Below are 25637 nucleotides of genomic sequence, written 5' to 3' on the forward strand. Positions count from 1 at the left end.
TTCAGGGCTCTCCAAAACACCACGCTGGCTCTCAGCATGGGAGCTCGGCTTGTTGCCATTCCAGCAAAAGTCAAAAGGAACAGTAAATACAAAAGTTTTGCAACGTGTGGGGAAAACGAGAATAGTGGTAAGGAGACAAAGCCAAAGCGAGACCAGTTCCGCCGGCCTGTGGCCTGTCTCTTCTCTCGTGCTCCAAAGGGGCTAAGACGGGTGCATGTGTCATTTTATCAGAGAGGAGAAGCAAATGGCAGAAAAGGGACTTTTCATTTGCATGTTTGTCCTTTAAATTCTGGAAGAATTTCAGCAATGTCCACCCTCGACTACAACGCTTCTTGAGGTCACTAGAACCACCGCTAGTACTGCACTAAAGAAATGAACAGTCCTGTTTTCTTACTATCAACTTCACTGTTGAAGACATGGCTGCTTCTTCTTGGAAGTTCTTGGCATTCCTCTGTCTTGGCCTCTAAAGGGTTGCACTGAGGTGGGATTTGTAATAAGCACAACCACCTCTAATCTGGCGTTCTGCCGTTCAAGCTTAAATGGAACAGCGAATTTATTAGTATCTTTAGAAAGAGGAAAATTAGAGTTGCTAAAGCAGCTTAAGTAATTTAAAAAGTGTCTTCTATACTCAGAAGGCTGTTTTAAGACGAGGTAAGCGCTAGTCACAGTAAGAATGGACTTGTGAGTTCTTAACTCTCAGCCTGAAGACCGAAATGGAAAGACTAGCTTATGACAGTAGGTGTGGTGCATCCAGAAAAAGGGCAGGATACCAAAATATTCCCGATGTGACTCTGGCAGGGGTAGGGGATAGATGGTTTACTGTTGCTTACTTTTTACCAGGTGATGGATAGAGAATGAGGCTCAGCGAGAAAGAGCCAAACCACGTGAAGCAGGCTTTGTCCGTGGGTCCTTTGCATCTGCAAGCGTGTCTCCTGAAGTCAGCTGTCTCTCCCTGCAGCCGTCTACACACACACTCCTCAGCCCCAGGAAGCCTGCACAACTGGGAATCTCAATGCAGGAAGCATGTACAGGTGGACCAAACTAGGGCTTGCACCAGACCCTACAAGCCACCATTTCTGTGAGCAGGAGCTTCTGAAAGAGATATTCACAACTCGGAAAGGACTACACAAAGGTTAGGGAAATAGTTGCCTTCTGTTTTGTTTTTTCTCCTTCCCTGAATAAACTAGCTTAAAAACAACTTTTTTTCTTTGGGTGGTAAATAGTAGGTATTTATTGGAAATGGAAAAAAAAAGTACCTGGACTATTGCATTTAATCATGTATTGTAATTGTGTTACTCTACCTTTTTGCATCAGAGACAGATATACAATGAACATTCAGTTATCACAGATTGCACACTAGATAGTAATTCTTCAGGCCTTTTACAAACCACCAAAGAACAGATATTGGATTCCTCAGTATAGTACAAACGTCCACAATCAATCCAGTCTTAGCCAGTTATCTTCAAATTTACTTCTGTTGCTGTACAAATAATCGGCCGTTACTAGGGCTTACAAGTTAATAACAGGACAAAAAAATATACATTGCACTGACACAAAAAGTCAGCTGTGTTAATAGTCATGCAACAAGTAACCAAACTTGCTGAAATTAAAAATACTTTCTAAAAACAGTTTTAACGGCATAAATATTTTGTACACAGTTCATTTACCAAAACAAAATGTATTTAAATGATACAAAGCAAAAAATAAGTTTCTACCAACTTTATACATAAGAAAGTGCAAAATAACTTATCTAGAGTGTTTTGCTATTATCCAGACGGATGGCTGCTATGGGCAGCTATTTTCCTCTTCCGAAGCAGGACGTTACGGTTGCACGCTACACGCATACGTTAGAATGGAGGGGGTGGGGGCAGACAAATGAACTACACAGATCAGGCAGGAGCCTTGTGAGGTACTCTCCGAAAAGGGACACAGACCACGAGAAGGTGGGTGTACATGCTCAGAACAGGTGTTGGTAAACCAATGTACACGAAACACAGAAAGACAGCAGGAGAAACGATTAGTTTATGTACGTGAGTGTACTTGCATGTGTGAGTGATTTGTGATTTCTGCATCAGAAAGCAAAAAGAAAAGAAACCCCACTGAATGGAACAGTTGCCCACAGCACCAGCTGCCAGAGGAAATACTATCATGAGGGTTTTGGTTTCCACCTTCTAGATATGGAAGTTGTGTCGGAAAGTTTAAAAGTGTTCATCCCATAGAACTTCATATTACATAGAGGAATAACCTTTAAGTAACTACATTACACACATTCATATATTCAAGTCTTTAAAGAACACCTCTGCCATTGGGTTTTGGGTAAACATGGTTCATAGACACAAGGAGGACGCTTCTTTTAAAAAGTGTAGAATAACACTGCTACAACTCATCTATAGGGCCGGACAGGGGCAAAGCCCACGACTATGTGATAGCACAATTCCTGCCACTGTTGAACATCCAGCATTATTTATTAGAATTTGAAGATGGTGGGTCCGGGGTGGGGGAGGATCACGGGGAAGTTAAGACACAGGAAGGAAAACAGAACACAACTTTTCTTCAAGTTAAAGTATTAATGCCAATAATCCTTTTATTAACAAGTGTATTTGAAGTTTTAGAAATGGAAATGTATTAATCAATTTTGATATGTAATCATAAATAGACGGTAGGCTCAAACCTAGGTAAATAAAGGGTTAAATTTAGTAAGCATAAGGCACTAAAGCAGCCTTTATATTTTCTCTTGGAGACCTAGTTATCAGGAAGAACAAATTTGTTCTTAAGCTGGTTTCAGCCCATTAGGTACAAGATTACTATTGTACCAATGCCTATTTTTGAATGCATGTGCATATATGTGCATTTTAGTGCATAAGTGTGCCTGTCACCAGGGCCTAAAGATGGAAAGTTGGGAAAGCCGAAGCCACTGTCCCTTGTATGACACCTCCAGGAGGGTGTGAAGGCCTGTCCTTCCTTGCTTGGGCCATAAATAAGTCTACATTTTTTCAAATCACAGGGCTTTTAGAATTGTTCATAATATCACTAAATATCTGAAAATGTTAAAATCTAGATTAACTGTTTCATTTGTTTTTTATATATATGTGTATATATATATATATTTATATATATGTACATAACACACATTTAAAAAAATCCCACCACCAAAGCCTTTTTTTCTGTAAACTAAACTTCTCTCTTAAGCCCCAACCAGCTTTAGTCTCCCTGGATTTGTGTGTTCTGTATCCAACTAGTAGAACAAATTAAATAACTAAATATTAAAATACTATAATTATATTCATAGCAAAAACAAAAAAATAGACATTGATACAGTATAAATCTCACTGTTTTCAGGTAGATGGCATTAAATGGTAAAGATTAATTATAAGCAGTTCTGACATGATCCAGTTTTACAACAAGGTTTATATGTTAATTCTGTACACTTTTTTCATTTTTTACCCTTTTTTTGAAAATAAGCTATAGTAGAACATTAGTGTCACCGAAGACACATCCTTATTATGTTCTATGCAAGAGAAGCTAATGTGGGTTACATGCAAATCTATCTCCATTAGTTGAGGCAGGGCGGTCTCCTGCATCACCGATCACCTGACCGCCACCGTGCAACGCTCAGAAGGGGACGCTATGGCCACGTGGCAGTCCACAGAGGAGTTTAAGGGGGGCCTTAGGACACTGGAACAACACTGAGGTGGTGAGAAGCCAGGAGCAAGATGCCCAGACATTTCAAGGGTATCTTACGGCAGGACTCTTAGTCTCCCACACGGTTTCCTAAAGAAGGTCCGCATCGTTTTGGTTACTAGCCTAGTTTAAGTGGAGATACTGTGGGCAACTTGAAAGAAAGGACATCGGGCACACAGGCTGAGCTGGAAAGGGGGGAGAAAAGACCACAGATAATGTCTTTGAGGATTTAAAAAACATATTTATAATTAATTTGTGAGAGATGTCAGACAAACCATAAGTAGCTCACTGAGTTAGTGGTTTAGTTTGAAGTCTCATGTTACAGACAGTTAAGTCCTTATTTAGAAAAAAAAAAAAAAGGCCTTTATACCTATTTACAATATACACAGTTACTTGCAAAGAAGTCAGATTTACAACCATTTTCTAAAAGCCTTTTTTTGTTGTTGGTGGTTTTTCCAAATAAGGATGAGTAGATCTATAAAAATGAGACGCAAGAAAAGACAGTTAGTAAGTGAGGATTTTCTCTTGGAGACAGCTACTGGTAACAGGGAGAATCGGACACTGGGAAAGTCGCTCCTAGGAACCACCTCCTGTCGTTCTTGTGCTGTTCCCCCGAACAGTGTCCGCCCCGCTGCTGCACTCTACACCCGTTTATTCACTGATTCCTTTGAATTCGACACTTCAAACACGTGGTATGAAGAGAGGCGTAAACGGAGACTGCTTCGATGCGCTCCGAGCTGTGAGCCGTGACCGGGGAATCAGGAAGGGGGTCTACAGACCGTGATCAGCAACCAGCTTGTGGAATCTTCAACAATTCCGAGGCCCGTCCTCCGAACCCCTCTCATGCTGTAGGTTATAGTAACAGTTCTGACACACGCGCACTGGCGATGAGATTTTCAAGCGTCTGATCTCCGACTGAAACCGACTGCACCTAAAAGAAAAGCAAAATCAAGTAGTTACAGGTCCTCGTCACACAAGTTTGGTGACTGGGCCGAGAAACACAAACGTAGAAGTTGAACAGAAAGCTGGCACCGTAATGCCCAAGACACAGAAGTACAATGCCAGAAGAATGCCGAGGACATACAGGTTTGTGGTGTGTGGCTCACCTGGGACCAGAAAAAACACCATATTATTTGTATGAGGAAAAGTAGTATTAAACAAAGGCAAGCTCTCTATGTGACTGAAGTAAATTTTTTTTTTTTTTAAGGCAAGATTTCCCTACAGGATGAAGCCAAAAGATCTGAACAGCTGTGAGCCCATTCTTCCCGTGCGAGACAGGCTCTCAGGCCCTGTAAACATGGGAGAAATGTCAATGTCTTTACTCAGAGCTTAACTTTTTTCTCTTGGCAGAAGATTTACTACTTGTTTTGAAAGACTCTTTGGTCACTATCAAGTTCCTCTGGGCTTTTAAACACTGTTTGATCTACCCTTTGGTGATTTCTTGAACAGTAGTTTGGTTTTCTGTCTGGTCCAAATGTTCTTATTTTCTGTTTATCTTGACAGAAGTCCTTGAAGTAGACCCTACTTAAGAGGTGTTCAAATTCTTTAAAAAATATTCCTCTTCCTGGAATAAAGCAGGGTGTGACCTTGGATGTGGCATTTAACCACTCTAAGCTTGCCTTTTCGTGAGACTGAAATAGAAAATTACTTTCCTCCAGTGATCTACCAGTAAAGATGTCTAGAGGAAAAACAAAGTGTCACCAGTTAAGGGGTTTAAAGGACTGTTCTTGGACCTGGGACTTTGATGACAGCCCCAGAAGTTCTGACAAACTGTCGGGAAACCTAGGTGGCTCAGTTGGTTAAATGTCCAACTCCTGATTTCGGCTCAGGTCACAAGACCAAGCCCCACACTGGGCTCTGCGCTGGGCGTGGAGCCAGCTTAAGATTCTCTCTCTCCCCTTCTCCCTCCCCACTGCTCACACTCTTTCTCTCTCTCTCAAAAAAAAAGAAGAAGTGCTGACAAACTCGCCCAACAACTGAGGGACACAAAGAATGTGGGCAGGGCTCTGCTCTGCCTTCTGTGTCTGCTCTGTCAAAATCAATCACTGGGGTTCATTTTTCAAATACAGCCTCCACCGGACATCTGATAGCAATGCATAATTTAAAGAATTATCTACCCTTAAGTAGTATTTGGAAAGTTAAAACATGACAAGGAATAATGTGTGCCAGTGTACATACGGGGGTGTTACTATCAAAAATTACTAGATTATTAGGTTTTGTAGAATGGGCCTCTCAAAGCACAGAACTCTGAGACAGAATCCTCTGCCAACCTCATAGACAGTCCCGTAAGGAAAGGTTGACACCAACATTCTGTCTACCTCATCTTGAATAGGACTTCTCAGGAAAAAGGTTTAAGACATTAATCTGGAGGGTAACAAAAACATACTACAATATCATCTTTTACTGAACACCTATATTGCCAGACTTTACACTTGGTGTTTTATAAAATTCATACACATGATTTCACTGTTCTCTCAGCACCTCTATGAGGAGAGAGGTATAATTATGCGCATTTTATGGATAAGAAAACGGGCCTAGAGAGGGTCAGTAACATGCCTGAGATGACACAATGGCCAGGAACCCAGGGAGCATCTGGTCAGTATATACCAAGGACCACACCATTTCCAATATGCTGGTGCCCACGAGACCTCAGTAACCAGCTCAGAAACAATCACACAGCTCATGATTCTGTGAAAGTACTTCTAGAGTTAAGCAGTGTCAGCATTAGAGAGTGCTGCCTGTGGGGTCCTTTCCGTGGTCTGCCACAGAACAAGAGGACTGTACACACACGTGTGGGACCGCAGTTTGGAAAAACAGCATCCAGATTAACAGTGGGGGACAACAGACTCCCCACACAAGAGAATTAAAACAGATGCTCACTACAAAACATACCTCCAGATACACTCCAAGTGTATTTGGACCCAAAGACCTAAGTGTGAAAAACAAAACCGTGAACCTCATAAAAGAAAATATACAAAAGCTGTCTTTATGGTCACAGGGAACGATTTCTTAAGCCACAAAAAAGCAAAAATCACAAGAAGTAAGAGATGTGACTACATCAAAATTAAAGACCTATGTGCCAGAAAAAACATATATAAAGTGAAAATGCAAGCCACAGACCAGCAGAAGGTATCTGCAAGCTGTAGAAAAGACAAAGAATTAGAACCCAGAGTAAATAAAGAACTCCTCAAGTACAGAGGGGAAAAAAAAGACAGCAAACCTAAAAAGAAAACAGGCCATGTTACCCAAGAGCAAACTCAAAACAGCCAACAAGCCAATGCTCAGCTGTTCTACATAAGCTGCGCTGCGAGTGACAACATCAAGTGACGCGGCTCCCGGCCCAGCCTGAGTGAGCGCGGATGGCAGTCCCCGGGCTGCAGAGCTGGGAGACCCTGCCCAGCCAGCCCGGGATGGTGACAAGCAGCACCAGTTCCCGAGACCCATCTGACAGCATCTACGGCAGCTCAGTTTGTGATCTGTCAGCTCTAGCCAGAGCTCCCTCCTCTCGGACTCTCCAGCTCACGTCTCGGGAGGGCATTCGTTAGGGTTTGTCCTATAGCCCCAGTCAGAGCACTGGGAATGTGCCCCTAGAAGTCCACCAAAAGGGAAGTGGATGAATTCTGACACATTCACACAAAAGACAGATGAAAACAGCTACACGGAGTTTTACTCAACAGTGTTGAGTTTTTTTTTTTTTTTTTTTAAAAAAAAAAGGAAGTTACAGGAGGTACAGACAGCATGCTGTATTTGTGTAAAACGGAAGCCCCACAGAACCATACTGTAGTACTGTTTATGGAGACAACACAGACTCAGAGTAGAAGACTTGGAGGGGAGGGGCGAGGGGTGAGGACACACATCCACAATATTTTATAAGCAAACACGGTGGGACAGCAGCACCTCTCCATTCTGAGTCACGTAGGACCAGGTGTCTGGGTTGATTCTTTCCATATTTTTCAATAGGACAGAAGTAGTTCACAGTTGTGATAAAAGAATAAGGGGAAAGTGAAGGCTGGTTTAGAGCATCATGGCACTGTGTGCTGGGGACACCGGAGCACAGGAGGAGCTCCGTGCAGGGGTGTAATCCACATCTCAGGGGCCAGGCTCATAGAAATTCAAAACACTGGCATCTCATCTTACTTCTGGCAGAAGAGCTGGCCGCAGTTCCTGCAATGGTGCCGTCTCTCTGTCAGAGAAAACCGCACGGAGCAGCCGGAACAGCTGTCTCCTCCTTCATCCTTCACCCAGTGGTCAGCAGCAGAGCGGCCGGGCTGGTCACTCACAGACCAGCTGAACACTCGGCCTCGACTGTCACCAACGAGGATCCTGCTGTGATCCCTGCAGGAGACACAACACAACCCATGGAGTCACCTTGGGGAAGGCCACCACAAAGCCACACAGCTGAAGAGCACCCCGTCACTCAGGAGATTCTGCAGGTTTCCGTGGACGCGTGCGCTGGGGTGGGGGGCTGTGTGTGTGAGACAAAAATAGAACGGAGCCCGAATTTACACTCCTGTCTCAGCTCTCTGGATCAAATCTCGCTGTAACCTTGAAGAACAGAGATTTTAAACTCCATGCACTGCCTTCTTCCGCTGACTGGCCTGTTCAAGCAATGCCTGATACTGCAAATGAAATGTTTCCCCAAAGATGGGTTTGGATGTGTGGAGCGGGGCTAAGCAAGTGACTCCTTGGGGCGGGGAGGGGGAAGGGTACAGGGGCAAGGTCAGGCACTTACTTGGAGACGCCCAGGGCGGTGATCTCTGCGGGGTGAGCATTGTCCTTCCGATCAAAGGCTGTGTGCATAGTTAGCTTGCTCCTGAACACCAGCTGCCGTTCCCACCGGTACCCTGGAGAGCAAAAGGGCAAGACAGGACACCCTGAAGTGGGAGAAGCCAGCATTCGGTAGGCGTGCCCTCATACAGTGGCCTCGCAAGCTAGGGGGTTGCAACATCCAGTTAGAGCAGCTTTCCCTGTCCCAGCAGCCCGTGCCTTGATGGCAGGTGAAGCAGTCCAGCTTAACACCAGTCGTGGGCCGGGTCAGAACACCCCATTCGAAAAGACTGGGGAAATGTCCAACCCAAGAAGACAGAATCTCTCCCACTGAGAACCATGCCTCTAACTCTCTAAAAGGCAAAGCTACCCATTCAGACAGTTTATTTACTTATCTGTAATTAGTAACTTGCCCATTTTCAAAAGAGTTCATGGTTTGTGAAGGAAGGAAGTTTTTGGTGGGAGGAGTTTTAGAAATGCCCAATGTACAGCAGATACCACTGTGGGGTAAGAAACTGAAGAGGCCTTCTCTGTGGGTGGCTGACGTAGGTCACAGGGATGGAGTGCAGGGGGCATGGGGTGCTGGGAGAATGAGAGCCCACTGCCTCACTCCACCAGCCCTCATGTCACCCACAAGGAGCAACAAAATGACCGGACTTCAAGTTACCCGGCTTCAGTCTGCTGTAATTCCGCACTTCCATGGGGTTGGAGTGAGGGTGGTTAAGGGGACCCTGAAGATGGGCTCTGGTCTGGCCCTCTGAATAGTTCACAAATATGAAGCCATCCTTCTCATCCAGGCTGAGCTGGTCGGACCAGCGCCTAGAGTCATCGGAGCCACTGTCGGTGCACCAGACGGCCGCTGCTCGGCAGGAAGCTGCCCGGGGCCTGTGGCTGCTGCTGCTGGGCTGACTGGGCACGTCCTTGGGGTCCTGGCTGGTGCTCTGCTCATCTGCTTCCGAATCACTGCTGTCCTCATCCTGGGCTTCCTGCCCTGGGTAATGCACGGGGAGAAAGAGGAAACACACACACACACACACATATTATGGTTAGACCCAGCTTTGTCCTACTGCTGCTTTTCTTCTATAAGTTAAGACACAATACACACAGCATTTTAAACTAAGTAGAACAATATTTAAAAAAAAAAAAAAAGCCTCGTAGAATTTTCAGCTAGATTACATATAGCAAAAAGGAAAAACAAAACAAAACTACTACCCCCCCCAAAGGAATTTCTGAGTTTAAAGAATGCTTTGGCCAAAATTCTTAGGTTGACATTCCTGCTTTACCATCTGGCCCAAACCTGCCTTTGCAAACTTCTCAATGCTCCCTACCACAGTTCAGCCAGCTGGCGATGACTTTGTTCTCCACGGAGTCCTGCTCCCCCTCACGGGGAAGGCTGCCCGTGTGGCTGGCCCTACTAGACCCCTCTTACCAATCTCGTGTTCCCATGTTACCTGTTTCTCAAGGCACAGCTCCAACACTGTTTTCTCTAGAATCTTACCTGGTGCCTGCAGTTGAAAGAAATTCCCACTCTTATGGACTCCTCAAACAGTTGCACGCCTCTCGTGTCGGAGTTCTCCCACCCAAACTATTACTTTTGGACAATCTTTCTACAAGACAGTGGTCAGCTTGAGAGAAGGGGCCCCAAGTACAGTGCCTTCCATGTGGCAGTCAGTATAAATGACAATGTAGATGAATCAATTATTGATGAAAGCTTTAGTCTATTGATGTGGGGTTCCCCTTCTTCCCATTGTTATTATGCATTTCCTCAACCCAACTCCCTACTCTCTTGCAATAGAGTCTGCTGGAGAGAAAAGTTGTAAGAAATAAATATATAGAATCAGAAAAAAAGAAAAGTAGGAACAAGTGTACAGGCACCAGCTCACTCTAAGTATGTTTTTAGCAAGAGAAAGTACTTAGTTTGCCTTCCTTGTACTAACACTCGTAGTCTAGTTAGCTAATTTTTTTCATCTCAGTGGCTTATGATCATGAAATTTAAGGTCTTCATTGATGAGCAGTCTTAGAAATGGCTTTCATTTCCGCTGAACCACTGGCTTGCCTTCCTTTTCACCCAGGTAACTGCCTTCGAGCCCTGCCAGTCCCATGCTGTCCAAAGCCAACCCTTCTCCGGGGGCCGCTCTCCCCTCTGCCACTTCTATCAAACTCTGTCCATGATATGAATGTATAAGAAGAAAAAAGACATACCAGTATCTCCTTCCTAAATGTGACCTCTCTACCTTATTCATCTCATCATCTGCCGTTACTCACTTAAGCCTTTGTTCAAGGAAAGGGCAGACTTCTCCAAGGACTGCTTAATCCACTGTCTGATACCCAACAGGTAACCCCCAAATACTAATGGAACTGAATTGGATTTTTATGTCCCCAAACACCCAGATGACCTTTTTAGTGGAGCTGCAATGGACTATGCAGAAACTTACATGCACTAAGGTACTATAAGCATTAAAACGCCCTGCCCATTGGATCATTTCTGTTTTCTGGCAATTAAAGTAGAAACTATTTTCGGCTTACAAAGAGAAGTAATTTATGCCTTTCTGATAATAAGTCTTTTCCCTCATATCATCAAACTCAAGTGGAATTCTCAGTGTACAAAAGTTAATCACACAGAAACAATCTGAAGGTCAAAGTTAAAACCCTGTTCCTCTCGGTTTAGAACCAATCGTTCTAAATCAAAGGGGGTAACGTTTTTGGAGATAAGCAACCCAGAGCAGATCTCAGCCTGGGTTTATGGCACGGCTTCTAGTCACTCTGTATAGCAATCATCCATCTCTGTATTCTTTGGAAAATCTTTAAGGGTTGCACAAAAAACAGGTAATAAGAAGAGTACAGAGCACTAAGCTTCAGCCTGAATAAAAGCCCTTTTTCAAAGGCAGGACTAGGGTGGGGATTCTGATCTGCCTCCGTGAATACCTTACAAACATAATGCCAGCCTGTCACAAAGATTGAACCTGAAGTGACAAGCACAACAGATGTGGGACTGGGGCCGTCTGACCTGTCCACCCCTGCGCCCTCCAGGTGTGCTCTGTATTTTCTGAAGTGAAAGCCTGAGCTTCTGGTACCCTGGGAAGCCAGCGGCTGTATCAGCCCTACTAGGATGAGGAAGCCAGGCACCGATACTAACACACCACGTACTGCCTGGTGAGCTGGCCAAGTCGTGGGGTGCCCACCCCACAACCTCCTGTGCTGGGGGGGCAGTTGTACCTCTGATAGCCACACTTGACCTTAGGTCACGGTTTATGCTATTTGATGTGAGTTTATCCACAGTGACTTTAAACAAACAAACAAGAAATATGAAAACTATAGCATAATTAGAAAGTATCCAATACCTATTTGTGTTTCTGGACAGTCTTCCTGCATTTCTAGGACTTCAACAGGTTCAGGAGCTGGTGTCTCAGGAACTTGCAAAAATTCCATTCTCCAAAACTGAATTTAAGTAAGTATGAAAATAAAAAAATTAAGCAGCTTAAAGAAACAATTTACATGTGACTGGATGAAGATGATCTCTTGGGGTTAAACAGGTTCTCCTATGTCTATGTCTTATGTCTAATTAAATTTCCCTCTTGAAAACTTGGGAGAGAACTATGCTCCCGAACTGGTTTCCTTGAGATGTTGATGGGTATTTCATGGTGGAGGGAAAAAAATTGTGGTCAAGTAAGTTGGAACAACATGGTTCAACTTACTGGTTGAACACTTAGTTCAACCCAAGAGCCTTGCACAATGAAGGCATACAGTAAGCAGGATCCCCAAACGCATTTGAGTGTGGAGATATCCCCTAAATGCCTCATGAACGGAGTTCTCTGAAACAGGGCTCTGGAGACAGCAGATGTCAAGGTGTGCCTATTGTCTGAGGTGCAGGGTGTGTGTGGGGGGTGCTGAGAACCTCATCTTTGCTCAGCCAGTGTGATGATAGGGCACCAATCAGCTGCTCTCTGCTTTTACAAAGAGCACAGCTCAAGAAAATAGACATGAAGGAAAATCTCCTGAGAGACCCAAGTATTTGAAGAGACTGTGAAGGTAAATAATCCGTGGGTTCTATTGCCCGCAGACGCCCAACACAAAGAAAACTACGAAGGGGATAAACTAGGATTCAGGTGAAGCCAGGGACAGGGACTGGACAACGTGGTCCCTGGAAAGGATTTCCCAGCTGTGATTCTCTATAGACAAGAGACACTCCCTGTTTTCCCCAAGAAGCCATTTGAGAGGCCGAAAAGCCAATACTTCTGCAATTTCCATTTTTAGCAATCTATGGTGACATGGAAGTCATGTTTAAGTGACCTTGGGTGAAGCTGTCCAGTGGTGAGTGGCACTAACAGATTTACTCAGCAGTAAAGAAAGGGGCCGAGTCACCGATGTTCCCCTTGTCAGAGAACACCAGCGCCTGTGGCTCATTTGAATCTGAGCAAGAGTTTGCTCACTACCACCACCACCTGTTCAGGTATCTTTCACCGTGGACAGCTCCATGGGTCTCAGGTAATCAGGTCGGTGAGCGCCTAGCACATTTCCTTATAGAGAACTTACTCGGACCACGCCATCTGAGTGTCCCGTTACTATGACGTTCTGTGTGTCCCACTCGTTCATCTCCGACACGCAGCAGCAGACAATCTGCTGGCTCCTGCCTGTGAACGTGTTCACGCTCACAATCGGGTTCCCATTGATGCTCCACACATGGATGTATGTGCCAGCACAGGACACGATGTCCCCCTGAGAAAGTAAAACAGCCTCTTCACTCTCTTTGCTCCCTGCATAGCACATTCTGGTTTCAGAAGCAAAGTCAACCTTTGGCCTAGCTCTCAAAAAAACCTTTTAAGTTCTTCAACTGGTGGCTCGGAATTTCTGAGGTAGCCTGGAAGTGCTTGCTGACCTAAAAACACACCAAACGAAGAGGCCTCTTAAAGAATTCATGGGGGAGCGGATGCTGTGGCTGGGGTGGTCTCACATGCAGACACAGGTTGGAACCCGTCCCCGCTCTCAGCATATGCCCCAGCACACTGCTGTATCGTGCTTTACTCCGGGGAAAGCTGCCTATGACCTAAAGAGTGAGGCACTACTCTCATGCCTCGCTTTGTATACAAAAACCCATTTCTATCTTTCATTTAGAACCAGGAATCCACCTCTGCTGAATTTTACAAAATGAGCCCAATCACCAACAGCATAAGGTAGAAGAGAAATCTCTCAGTCTAGATACAGTTTTATCTCCCTTTTCAATAAATAACGATGAAATGTTGGCAGCACTGTAGCATCCCACTTTATAGTTTGTATTCATAATAAGGGGAGGAGATGAGGAAAAAAAGAAAATTAGAATATAGGTCACTTCTTGGCCAACTGGATAAACCTGCAGACTCCCTAAGCTGTTACCTCAGGTGTTCGTAAGCTCCAAAGATAGAAAAGAACAAGTTCTTCCCTAAAACTCAAACAGGCAGGGCTCTACCCAACCTGGTGAGAATCCCGCCCACTCCTGCTACAGGAATGTAGACATTTCCAGAGCATCTACTGTGTGTCAGTTCGAGTAGAGGACACTTCTGACATTCCATTTCATCCTGTCAACACCTAGGAGGTTAGCTATTTGAATCCAGCCCTTTCTGGCCCCGAAGCTTATGTACCACACCATGCTGCTTTTCTTATCCCCAAGGCAGCCTGGATGTCACTGATGCTAGGCACTAACTCCAGAAATGCCCTGGGGAATCTCAGTACAGTCCTCAGGCACATGGGGACCTACAGAAATAGGAAGACAGCTATCCAAAGCAGGGAGAAACTAGAAGCTAAACAGAAGCATCAACTCAAGGAAGAAGGGAAGGGGGAGCCAAGGATGGCAAGATAAGGAGGCTTGGGGCTTTCCCAAACCACCCTGTGCTGGTCTTGTTACTGTTCTCTTCTTCCCTCTGTCCTTCTACCACAATGGCAAGAACTAAACCAGAGCCCAGACAAAAGTGTTACTTAGCCAAGCACTGCTATGTCGACCTGGGATTCAGCCACTGAACCACGTCGTACAGTGAGTTTGAGCAGCTGTGCTGTAATTAATGGCCTCATGGAGGAGAGGCCGCTGCTCTATTCTGCCCTGCGAGAGACGCAGCGCTCCAGCCTCAATGAGAGAGCATTAGAGCAAATCCTGCAGCTACAGGCACCAAACATAGGAGGAGCTAAAGGGCAGCCACAAGGTCGCTGATGCCCCAAACGCTGACTGAAATAAGCACACTTGATACTGGCTGCAAAAATATGACAGAAATAGAAATCTTTTCATGCATTATTAAGAGATACAAAAGCACTGTAAAAGGGAAAAAATCAAACACATCGGTGTTGTCTGCTGCAACTAGTGCAATCCACTGCAGAATAACTTCATGAATAATGACCAACTACAAATGAAATTCTCAGCATTTAAGTGAAAAATGACTCTAAAACAAAGTGCTCAAAACTGTGCCATAAAGCATTTGATTCAGAGGAACCTGGCCAGGTCTTAGGGACATGTGTTTGTAGAACCAACCCAAGATGCTGTTGTAAAAGCATCTCAAACTTTTCAGATATACCAAAAAATGAATTTGATTTTTACCCCTGCATACTCCCCCTTCTTTGCCTGGTCTAACCACTCTTATTATTATCAGATACTCTACGTGCCATTCACTACAACTAAATTTCTTTTTCCTTCTTTGACAGACTACAAGGTATTGACTAAAAGCATACAACTCGGTACCTTCTGGCAGAAATTAATGATGTTACGTTCCTCCAAAGGAAAGCTGTCTGTGTGGGTGATGATATGATGTGGCTATGAGGGATGACACAAGAGGACCCCAGGAAAGAGCTAAGGGTCAGGGAGGGAATGAGTATGCAGAGCGAAAAAGCAGTGAGGCTGGGGAGTTCTGGTCAATCTACAAGACTGATTTGCATCCGTGGGCATCACCAACATACGGACGTGGTAACCTGTCCTGCAGACACAGGGACCTTAGTCTTTGTATAACCTACCCCTAGCTTCTCCTGCTTCCGCACACAGCTCAGCAATGACTCTCCTCTCCTCACCCCACCTCAGGTGGGTGTGGTCTCCATGGGGGGAATCCCAGGCCTGTGCATTTATTTTATGCTGACTCACTTATTTATATATAAAATATTTATTTTTGAGAAGAGATAATATTCTTCAGTAAGCTTGGGATTAACTTTGCAAAATAGTCCTATAACAATTCTGCTCATTTGGTTACCCAAATGTTACTCTTTTTACCTTACATAGTAAATAAAGAATCTGAATGTATTTCATAAAAATTTCAACATAATTTTAATTCTTTTTTTTTTTTAAGGATTTTATTTATTTATTTGACAGAGAGAGAGACATCACAAGTAGGCAGAGAGGCAGGCAGAGAGAGGGGGGAAGCTGGCTCTCTGCTGAGCAGAAAGCCTGATGCAGGGCTGGATCCCAGGACCCTCAGATCATGACCTGAGCTGAAGGCAGAGGCTTAACCCCCTGAGCCACCCAGGTGTCCCACAATTTTAACATTCTTAATAGATCCAACAAATTCCTTATTTAAAAAAAAAAAGCCTATTCTAGAACATAGTTTTTAACTAAATCTTGCTCTTTAAGGTATGCAGCAGTAAATGCATTTTAAGGTATTTGAGTTACAAACTTTAATATCCATTTTCTTTTTGCATAAATCAAAAAACATGTAGTAGCATTTATGAAATGAGTGTCTATCAACATAGAAAACAGAGCCATTTATTGTTTATATTAGCCAGAAATACTTGTCTTCCCAACCATAAACCAAGTGGGCAATTGAATACTTACTGTTAACTCATTGATACAAAGAGCAGAAACTGGAGCTCGATGGCCTCGGAGCTGGGTTAGGAAGGACAGTTTGTTCAAATCCCAAATGATGCAGGTTCGGTCACGGGACCCGCTGACAATTATGTGATAGGCCAATGATGCTGTGGCACAGGTGACAGTGTCCGTGTGGCCAAGTAAGGCCTATGAAGTAGAACAGAAAAATACGAGGCTGATCACCATGACTGTGCTCCTTGAGGGGCTCCAGAAGGTCCTGGATGTACTAGGAGTGAAGGGAGCGTGTGCTGGCAGTAGCAGTGTCTGCCATGTCTTCCTTCTTTACCGACTATACATGCCTCAACCTGCCAGGGGAACAGAGAAGTCTGGGGGACTCTGGAGGCTCTGACCTCCCTTTTTACATCACTTCTTTCCCAGACCTGGATTAGAATCTTAGAAGGGAGAATAGCAGCTGCAACTCAGTTTGTGTTTCTTCCTCTCATTTCTACATGGAAATGCATTAGCTATGGCCCCCGCAAAGGACAGCATTTAAACTGGGCATTGATTCTTTTCTGCCACTGTCTCCTGTTCATCAAAGGAACTAAAACTGGATGGATCTTTAAAAAAATGCACACACAGTGAGGCCTGCATGGTGATGGTACATGGTCCTAGCAAGATGAAGGGAAGTGTGCTGAGCTCCTGCTACTAACCTGGACACATCTGTGCCCAAGAGATCTGTTCAGACTAGAACAGGAACTTCTGTCTTTTGCTAGAACATGAAGAGAAACAGGACCCAGCGAAATGGCAATGTGGGAGAACAAGCATTTCAGAGAAGATTCAGATTACTGTTAAGAGCTCCTGAGTATTGGGGTACCTGGGTGGCTCAGTCGGTTAAGCATCTGCTCTCGGCTCAGGTCATGATCCCACTGTCCGGGGATCGAGGCCTATAAGGGGCTCCTTGCTCAGTGGGGACGCTGCTTCTTCCTCTCCCTCTGCCCCTCACCCTGCCTGTGTTCTCACTCTGTCTCTCTCTCAAATAAATGAATACAATCTTAAAAAAAAAAGTTCTTGAGTATTTAACTACTTAAATAATGAGTTGGCTTACAATTTTTGGTCATATATAAATCCTTTCTGTATGCTTAGTAAACCCCAGAAGGCTGTTTTAAATAAGAAGTGACTTTTCCTGAAGGCTTACTGGCTGGGACACTAGCTTCAAAGTCCATTTTCTAAATGGAAAATATTGTGAGCCAGAGAGTTTGGATCAGCAAACTACAATGTGAACCCTGCATTTGCTCATATCAACACTATCTTTTTATGTGGCCCATTTTTAGACTCAGCAACCACTGACGTTTCTGGCTGATACACATGACCAGTGGTGTAAATGCAAGGGGTTCCATCCCTTCCACAGACATTTAAGACACCACTGTCTAAATTTGGTTTGAAAATAGCCTTAGAGTCCCACAGAACTGAATTCACATCCTGGCTCTACACTAAATGTGACTGGGGCATGTGTCTGAATCTCTTCAAGTGGTGGTATTTCCAGGAATCAACAGGGTTTATCAACTACCCTGCAGAATTGTGAGGACTGGAGTTTTACATTTTTAAACTCCTAGCATAGTGCTCTGAACTTAGTAAGTGCTCAATAAATGACAGATATTGTTACACTGCTTCTCAAATTTGTCTTATACACTTAGATGTATATTGCATCAAAAAAACTTTATAGCAAATTCACTCACAAATCAAATGTTAAAAAAAGGATGGCCTAATTATAAACGGTATTTGCTTTAGATAAAATTTTGTGAAAGTAGATAATAAGTAATCAAATGATAAATGAGGAAAGAGATAAAGAATCAAAGAGTTACTGGTTTGGCTGAATGGAAATTGCCCAGAAGGAAAATAATATTAATCAATAGCAAACATAATTTTGATTAGAAAAATCCAATTTACGGGCAACACAGCTGACTCTGAACAACATGGAGGTTAGGGGTACCGACTCCTGACGCAGTCAAAAATCTAACTTTCGGGTGCCTGGGTGGCTCAGTGGGTTAAGCCTCTGCCTTCAGCTCAGGTCATGATCCCAGGGTCCTGGGATGGAGTCCCGAATCAGACTCTCTGCTCAGCAGGGAGCCTGCTTCCCTCTTTCTCTCTACCTGCCTCTGCCTACTTGCGTTCTCTCTCTGTCAAATAAATAAATAAAAATCTTTTAAAAAAAATTTAAAAAAATGCTCAATTGACTGAGCCCCCAAGCTCCCCATATTAAATAATATATTACCTAAAGACAGCTTGCTTCAGATTTTTTTTTTTTTTTTTAAAGATTTTATTTATTTATTTATTTATTTGTCAGAGAGAAAGCAAGCGAGAGCGAGCATAGGCAGACAGAGTGGAAGGCAGAGTCAGAGGAAGAAGCAGGCTCCCTGCGGAGCAAGGAGCCCGATGTGGGACTCGATCCCAGGACGCTGGGATCATGACCTGAGCCGAAGGCAGCTGCTTAACCAACTGAGCCACCCAGGCGTCCCTACTTGCTTCAGATTTTAAGAAAGGACCAGCTTAGATCATTTTTAGAAATAGTACTGCCTGATTTCATTTCCTTTATTTAAAGACCCATTTCTAGCAAAAGAACATTATTTTTTTTAATTTTGTCCATTATATCTGAAGCACCTTGGAATTAAAGAAGCTTTGTAGGCTTCTCTAGAGTGCAGGCTGCCAGGATGGGTATGTCGATCTTCCGTTTATTCTGTTACCTGTTTGAGAGTGAGGGTCTTAGCCTTTTCTTTCGAGGTGCCCATCTCCCAGACACACACAACTGTGCTTGTTCCACCTGTGATGACCAGCTTGGGGTTGGGGCAGATTGCACAGAGAATCTGGCCCCATTCAGACAAACATTCGTAAACAGTCACCACCTGTAAAATAAAACAAGACGTGAGACACATGTGCCATCAAGTACTATCAACTTCTGGATCCCAGTGAGCACACTGAGTGAAGGAGAGCCCCCAGGCAGGCACCTCACAGGCAAATGCATGTACACTCCGGGCTGGATTCACTCTGCAGCATTTCCACTGAGGCTCTGCCATGAACCCTGAACCCTACGGCCTCCTAACTACAGCTGCTGTGAGAAACCATAATGACAAGGACTTTGCTCCTAGTGGGTGTCTCCAGCTTCTCCAGTCCTAGAAAATGATGTTCCGACTATGATGCTGTCTATGATCCAGGGGAGAATCTGGTAGAAGGATGTGTTTGCTGTATCCAGTTAGAGGTAAGCGGGAATCAGGAGGTCTGCCGTTTAATGAGGTTAACTACACAGGGTTGTGTCACAGCGCAATGCACAGACTTGCGCAAACTAGATCCTGCCCGCCATCAGGAGGGGACCAGTAGAGGGCAAGCACAGAGCACCAGACGGGCACAACCCAGGGCCTCTCAAGAGCTGATGTGGGACTCCACACAGAGGCTGCTGCCACTTGGGTGATGGGCTGATGGGTTTTCCATCTGCCACTTAAGCTTACTGAAGCAGTAAGTGGGCTTTCAGTGATTCACCATAAAGAGGCTCTTGTAGTGGTCAAAAATGTTGACTACCTGGCTGGCTAAGGACCTCTTGGAGGAACTCTTTGTGGGGGAGGGAAACTGTTAGAACTCAGTACACAACTTTTCAAAAGCAGCTTGTTCTGTAGGAAACCCACCTTGTCCACTAGCTCCTTTAACCTGATCTCATGCTGTGAAGCTTTCCCTTCCTCTGGGCCCTGGAGGAGCAGGTGACTAGCCCTTGGCCTGGGCTCTTCCCACCCCTTTCAAGCAGGATATCCAAACCACAGAAGAGCAAGATTAAACGAGTGAGCAAGAAACAATGCAAACCTTGTCTGACTCATAGGTTCCCAGCCTGCAGCTCAGATCGGCATAGCCCCAAGCGAAAGTTTTGTTCCAGGTTGGTGGGATAAGAACCTTATTCTGTTCTACTGCAAGAATGCCTTTATCTGTGCACACTATTTGGCCCACAGGCTCCTTAAGTTCTGTAAAAAACAAATCAACAGATCAGAATAGGGACAAGGAAAATGAACCTCATGATCCTACAGAGGCCGTCACCTCAAATATTCCTATGAATCAAGCCTCCTAACACATACATTAGGACAAAATGACCTTAGAGGGAGAGGCTGGCTTCTGCATGATGGACATTGACCCTGACAGGTGTTCTGCAGGGCTTCCTTCCGGCCTTCCTGTCTCTTGACCCCCCTGGGGTTGGCTCCTAGCAGTTGGCCTGTCTTCTTGACCATCGGGACTGAACAAAGTAATCTGGGATGCTCTCCAGAATCTGTACACAGACCTTCAACCAATCTGGGCCTGCAGCACTTCCCACATGAGATCCAGCCTAAGACTTCCTGAAGGAAGGACATGCCATCCCCCAAGTGGTCCGACTCTCTGCTGAGCACACCAGTGCTCCATGACCATCACTGGCGCTGAGTGCAGCTGGCACAGGCCGGTCCATGTCATGAGGCAACATGGCTCGGAGCTGGCAGCCTATTAATTAACCAGACGTTGACACTCCAATGTTTAGATTTAACAGTGGCAACCTCAAGACTCTACAAAAACCTTTGTTCACTCTAAGAAAAATATACACTTGGAAAAGCATTTTGTTGCTTATTTAAGATTGTATTCACTTATTTGGGAGAGAGTGAAAGAGAAACAGGGAGAGAGGGAGAGCGTGAGTGGGTGGGGGGCAGAAGGAGGTAGAGAATCAGGCTCCCCACTGAGCAGGGAGCCTGATTCAACTAGGACCCTGGGATCGTGATGACCTGAGCTGAAGGCAGACGCTTAATGGACTGAGCCAACCAGGCGTCCTGAGAAGGTACTTTTAGATAACTCATAATCATATTAGATAAAAGACAGATACTTTAAGTTCGCATATTAAAAATGCAGTCTTTCAACTGCTATTTCTAAATTGGCAGAACACATATAAATGAAGATTACAAAGGCTTTTCTGCATATATAATATAAAGCTGAGCTACAAGATTTGGTCTATTCGAGTTTTCGCTATCTTAGCAGGGAGGAGAAATCTGTTGGTTCTTTTTGATGAAAAAATTCAACAGACCAAAAAAACCCAAACCAAAAAAAAAAAAACAAAAAAAAAAAACAAAAGGAAAAGGAGAAAATCTAACAAGTATTTGGTGATTTATCATAAAAAGTATAGCACTCATTATAACCGACACTAATGTTTTCAGGCACGTGTGTTAGGCTAATCACATGTGTGACTATTAACTACTCCCATAGAATCATGAAGCAAAGGCTGACTTCCTGTCACCTCACCTTTTACAGGTGTTAGAGAAGGCCTCAAGTTGTCCAGGTGATGGAAAAAGATCTTGTCACTTGTAGACCCCAGGGGAGCAGAGGCACCCGTACTGTCTCCATTCAGTCGGCTCCTCACTCGCTTTGGAGGGTGAGGTTTCTTAAATAACTGGGATGAGAGAGGATGACACGTTTTACAATGAAAGCTAACATTTATTGAACCCTTTTACATGCCAAGTATTATGTTTTTATTTCACTTACACTTCACAATGACCACTAAGGACAACATCATCACCTTTCCCATTTAAGGAAAGAACTTTTAAGGAGACTCAGAAGGATACTGGACGTTTCCCATCTTAGTAAGCAGGGGTGGGACCATGAAAACCTGGGTTACCACCATGCTCAATGCTCTTCTGATCTCCTGACTTTTCAGGAGTAAATCTCAAACTATAGTTGATCAACCATTACTTTCCAATAATTTTAAAAAGTAACCAGTTCTTTATAGTCAGACACCATTCTGTACCACTGAGGGCAGAGTGACATTCTCTTTGAGTTATTTCTGGCAACACGGCCTTTCTTTATGTGACATCATTTAGGTGTCTTTTAGATGCTACTAATTTGTTGAAAGTATGAATGTCTTCTTTTTACTTTGCAGTGGTGTAAGGGGAAAAAAAGAAAATAGTCATTTAAGGTGACTATTTTTTAAATACTGTAGATCTTCGAAATAGGTACAGAGCCATTTCTGTTAGAAAACTGTTATCTGAGGAAGATATTTGGACAATCTTAGATAAAATGAGACTTAAAATGACTAGAAAACCTTCATACTTTATGAATGCGACATTCTGGATTTCCAGAAGAAAAAATGCTTTGTAAAGAGAAGACATTTTAGGCACCCAAACATTTAAACCCCTTGTTCCTGTCTACATGTTTCAGGGTTCTGTTATTTTCTCTAAATGACACAGACTCTACAGTTGTATAAAAGGACTCCCCTACTTTAAAGCATGTTCATGAATGGACATTTGCTGAAAAACTTTTTTTATAGAGATATCACCTTAATAAATTCTTTTTTCTTTAGGATTTTATTTATTCATTTGACAGAGAGACAGAACAAGCACAAGTATGCAGGGCAGCAGGCAGAGGGAGAGGAAGAAGCAGGCTCTCCGCCAAGCAGGGAGCCTGATGCAGGACTCGATCCCAGAACCCCGGGACAATGACCTGAGCCAAAGCCAACACTTAACTAACTGAGCCACCGACTGAGCTCCTGTTGAAGAACTTTTAACAGGACCTAAGGATAAAACACCTCACCAGGCCAGGGTTTATAACAATGTATGGATATGCTGACCGTTAGACCTAGATTTTCTAGGACGGCATACTTTGAAGGACTCTATCAGTCTCTCGAACTATAGTTCCCAGGCTCAGAGTTTAAGTCTGCCTCTTAAACTCAAAAGTGGGACTAAAATCTGTGACAGTGCATGTGTCTTGATTTTTCTGGTCAGAATATTTCTCAGAGGGTATGAAACAGTTCCTGTGCTTGTAACCCTCAGAAAAAAGGAAAGGCTTAACTACAATTCTTCAGCTGGGATTGGAGTTTATCAATAAGCATTCAAGTTTAAAAGCAAACACAATTCTGGGGTGCCTGGGTGGCTCTGTCAGTTAGCATCCGACTCTTGGTTTTGGCTCAGGCCTTGGTCTCAGGGTTATGGGATCGAGCCCTGCGTCGGGCTGGGTATGCAGCCTGCTTGGGCTCTCCTTCTCCCTCTGCACCACCCCTCCAAAGTAAACACAGTTACTCGGTTGGTAGATCAGACTGCACTGTGAACGGTGCAGTTATAGGCTCTCCTGCTATCTGTCATCCAGAGAAAGGCCATTGTTCTGATTGTTCCCAAACATCGACCCTGGAAACCTCTAAGTTGGTTAATGTACAAAAAGGGAGTCCAAGAGAGGTATCTGGGGCAGGAACAGAGAAGGACGGGGAGGCCAAAGTGTAGACCTGGGGCACCTGGGAAAGGCAGGTAGTTTGAAAGGCCAGCAGAGAGTGCCTTTCCTTCGGGGTTGGCTCCTCCTCGTGCATCACCCCATCCTGGTGTGCCCGGCGCATGAAGTCTCTTAACAGGGCTGTGCTCACCTTGAAGGTGAGGGATCTACCGCATGTGGGTGCCGGGTGGCCATGCTCTCGGTCTTCCTGTTTGGGTTCCAGACAGTGGTCAGAGCAGCCAGTCATGGGCTGGTTCTTGGCACACCCACACAAGCACCCTCCTACGAGAGCACTCATCACACCTGCATCACTAATCTAATCCAGATCACTGTTGTCTGTCCCCTCCACTGTCACTAAGAGCTTCCGAGGTGATATTCTGCTCCTAACTTGGTTCCCCTAGAGTGTAGGCATGTGTATGAGACTATGAACAGAATGATCTTTATTTTTCAGTTTTTATTTTAATTCTAGTTAATGTACATAGACAGAATGATCTTTCAAGTCTAAGTATGGGGATCCCTCAGTGGCTCAGTCAATTAAGCATTGGCCTTTGGCTCAGGTCATGATCCCAGGGTGCTGGGAGGAGTCCTGTGTCATGTCGGGCTCCCTGCTCAGTGAGGAGTCTGCTTCTCCCTCTCCCTCTGCCTCTCCCCTGCCTTGTGTTTTTTCTTTTCTCTGTCTCTCTCATTCTCTGTCAAATAAGTAAATAAAACCTAAAAAACAACAACAAAAAAAGTCTAAATATGGAGGCACCTGGTTGGCTTAGTCGGTAGAGCATGTGACTCTTGATCTCGGGGTTGTAAGCTCAAGCCCCACACTGGTGTAAAGATTACTTAAAAACAAATTCTTAAAATAAATAAATAAATAAATAATAAAGTCTAAATATGACCATGCCTTTCATTGCTCAGTGTCAGCACTGGCTTCCTGCTGGTCTTGGAATGGAACCCCATCCTGTGTGCTGTAGACCCCCAGACCCCATCTTCTTCCCTGATTGCAGGTCTTGGGCAGATATAGGAAAGCACTCCCTGTACTCGTCTGAGGGGAAATTCTCTGAACAACATTTCTATTTACCTAGCCTGCAAAACAGGAGGAGAAAACAATAATCGTGGAAGCTACTGAACCTATTAGGTGGCAGGGCTCTTCAATAAAAACTTAGCCTAAACTTGCTATATGGTCATTCTTCATTTACAGCAATACTAGAGCTTAAAAAATGAAACTGAGAGCATCAATGATAAGAATATCCATACCTGTTTAGGGATCTGACCAAAGTTATTAATGAACCCTATAGTGGCTGTCTCCTTCAGTGGGTCATTTATGTTGTAGATGTCCACTTGACCCTCATAAAAAAGATGGTGGAAGACATTTACAGCTTCTACTGCGGCAGGGCCTTGCTGTTTATAGCCAAAGATTAAGTCAATCCACTCATGCAGATGGGCACTCACGTAATCACATTCCAAAGCCTGTAATTTCAAAAACACACATTCAGTCATAGGCTGACTTTTACTACTTGTTCAGAAAGCAAAAGGAATTGGCCAGTGATCATAAGGAACTGAAATAACTAAAAATTGTAAGAACAATATCTGTAATTTGAATAAATGGGTGGTATCTTGCTCAAGGCCCTCTCTTTGTACTGTGATCAACAACCCACTGAAATCCAAATTCAACCACAAAGGATGCTCCCATTACCTCACGGTGGACTCGGATGAATTCCCGTGGGTCCCCTTTTGCCCACGGTGGAAGGATAACATCTCCCAGCTTAGTGCCATTTTGTTTACAGCCTGTGCAATTAGATAAATTAAAAAGACAATGAAAGATGGTAAATAAAGTTAAGTAAGATGGTAAATAAAGAAACAGTAACTTTATATTAAAGTAACACAGAAATAGTGGGTTAAATTCATTACCAGAACTATGAAACTTTACCATCAGAAAGGACCCTGAGATCAGCTACTCGGCTATTTCCCTAGGTCTGCTTCTTAGAGAATTCCCTCAGAGAGATTATTAAGCATTAGCAAATCTGAGGGACCCACCCTGTCAAATGACTTCAGAAAATGCTGAGTTATGCAAAATTAAACATGTTTCTTCCTGTAAGATTCTTCAGAGGCAGAGTGCCTCTCCAGGAGGGATATTAGACACAATATTCCTGAAATTTAACTGACTGCAGGACTCCTTTTTAACGAAACATTTAATGAACCTACT

The 25637-nt window shown here is 44.1% G+C and overlaps 1 protein-coding gene across 4 annotated transcripts in view; it reads right to left on the bottom strand.

Annotated features, from left to right (window-relative positions):
• Positions 1-3133: 3133 nt before the first annotated feature.
• WDFY3 (WD repeat and FYVE domain containing 3) overlaps positions 3134-25637 on the bottom strand; it is a 275707-nt gene continuing 253203 nt past the window's right edge. For all 4 annotated transcript variants that reach the window (XM_059375153.1, XM_059375137.1, XM_059375145.1 and 1 more), the window contains 12 exons: positions 25128-25219; positions 24689-24901; positions 21491-21638; positions 20045-20199; positions 18940-19098; positions 16226-16405; positions 12982-13164; positions 11790-11886; positions 9116-9439; positions 8414-8525; positions 7819-8016; positions 3134-4612 (listed from right to left, as the gene is read on the bottom strand). In XM_059375153.1, the coding sequence (XP_059231136.1) occupies positions 4489-4612; positions 7819-8016; positions 8414-8525; positions 9116-9439; positions 11790-11886; positions 12982-13164; positions 16226-16405; positions 18940-19098; positions 20045-20199; positions 21491-21638; positions 24689-24901; positions 25128-25219 (1985 nt within the window). In that variant the 3' untranslated portion in view covers positions 3134-4488. The remainder of the gene's footprint in view (positions 4613-7818; positions 8017-8413; positions 8526-9115; positions 9440-11789; positions 11887-12981; positions 13165-16225; positions 16406-18939; positions 19099-20044; positions 20200-21490; positions 21639-24688; positions 24902-25127; positions 25220-25637) is intronic.

Source organism: Mustela nigripes, chromosome 1, assembly GCF_022355385.1.
Source record: "Mustela nigripes isolate SB6536 chromosome 1, MUSNIG.SB6536, whole genome shotgun sequence".
In the NCBI taxonomy this organism is placed as follows: domain Eukaryota; kingdom Metazoa; phylum Chordata; class Mammalia; order Carnivora; family Mustelidae; genus Mustela; species Mustela nigripes.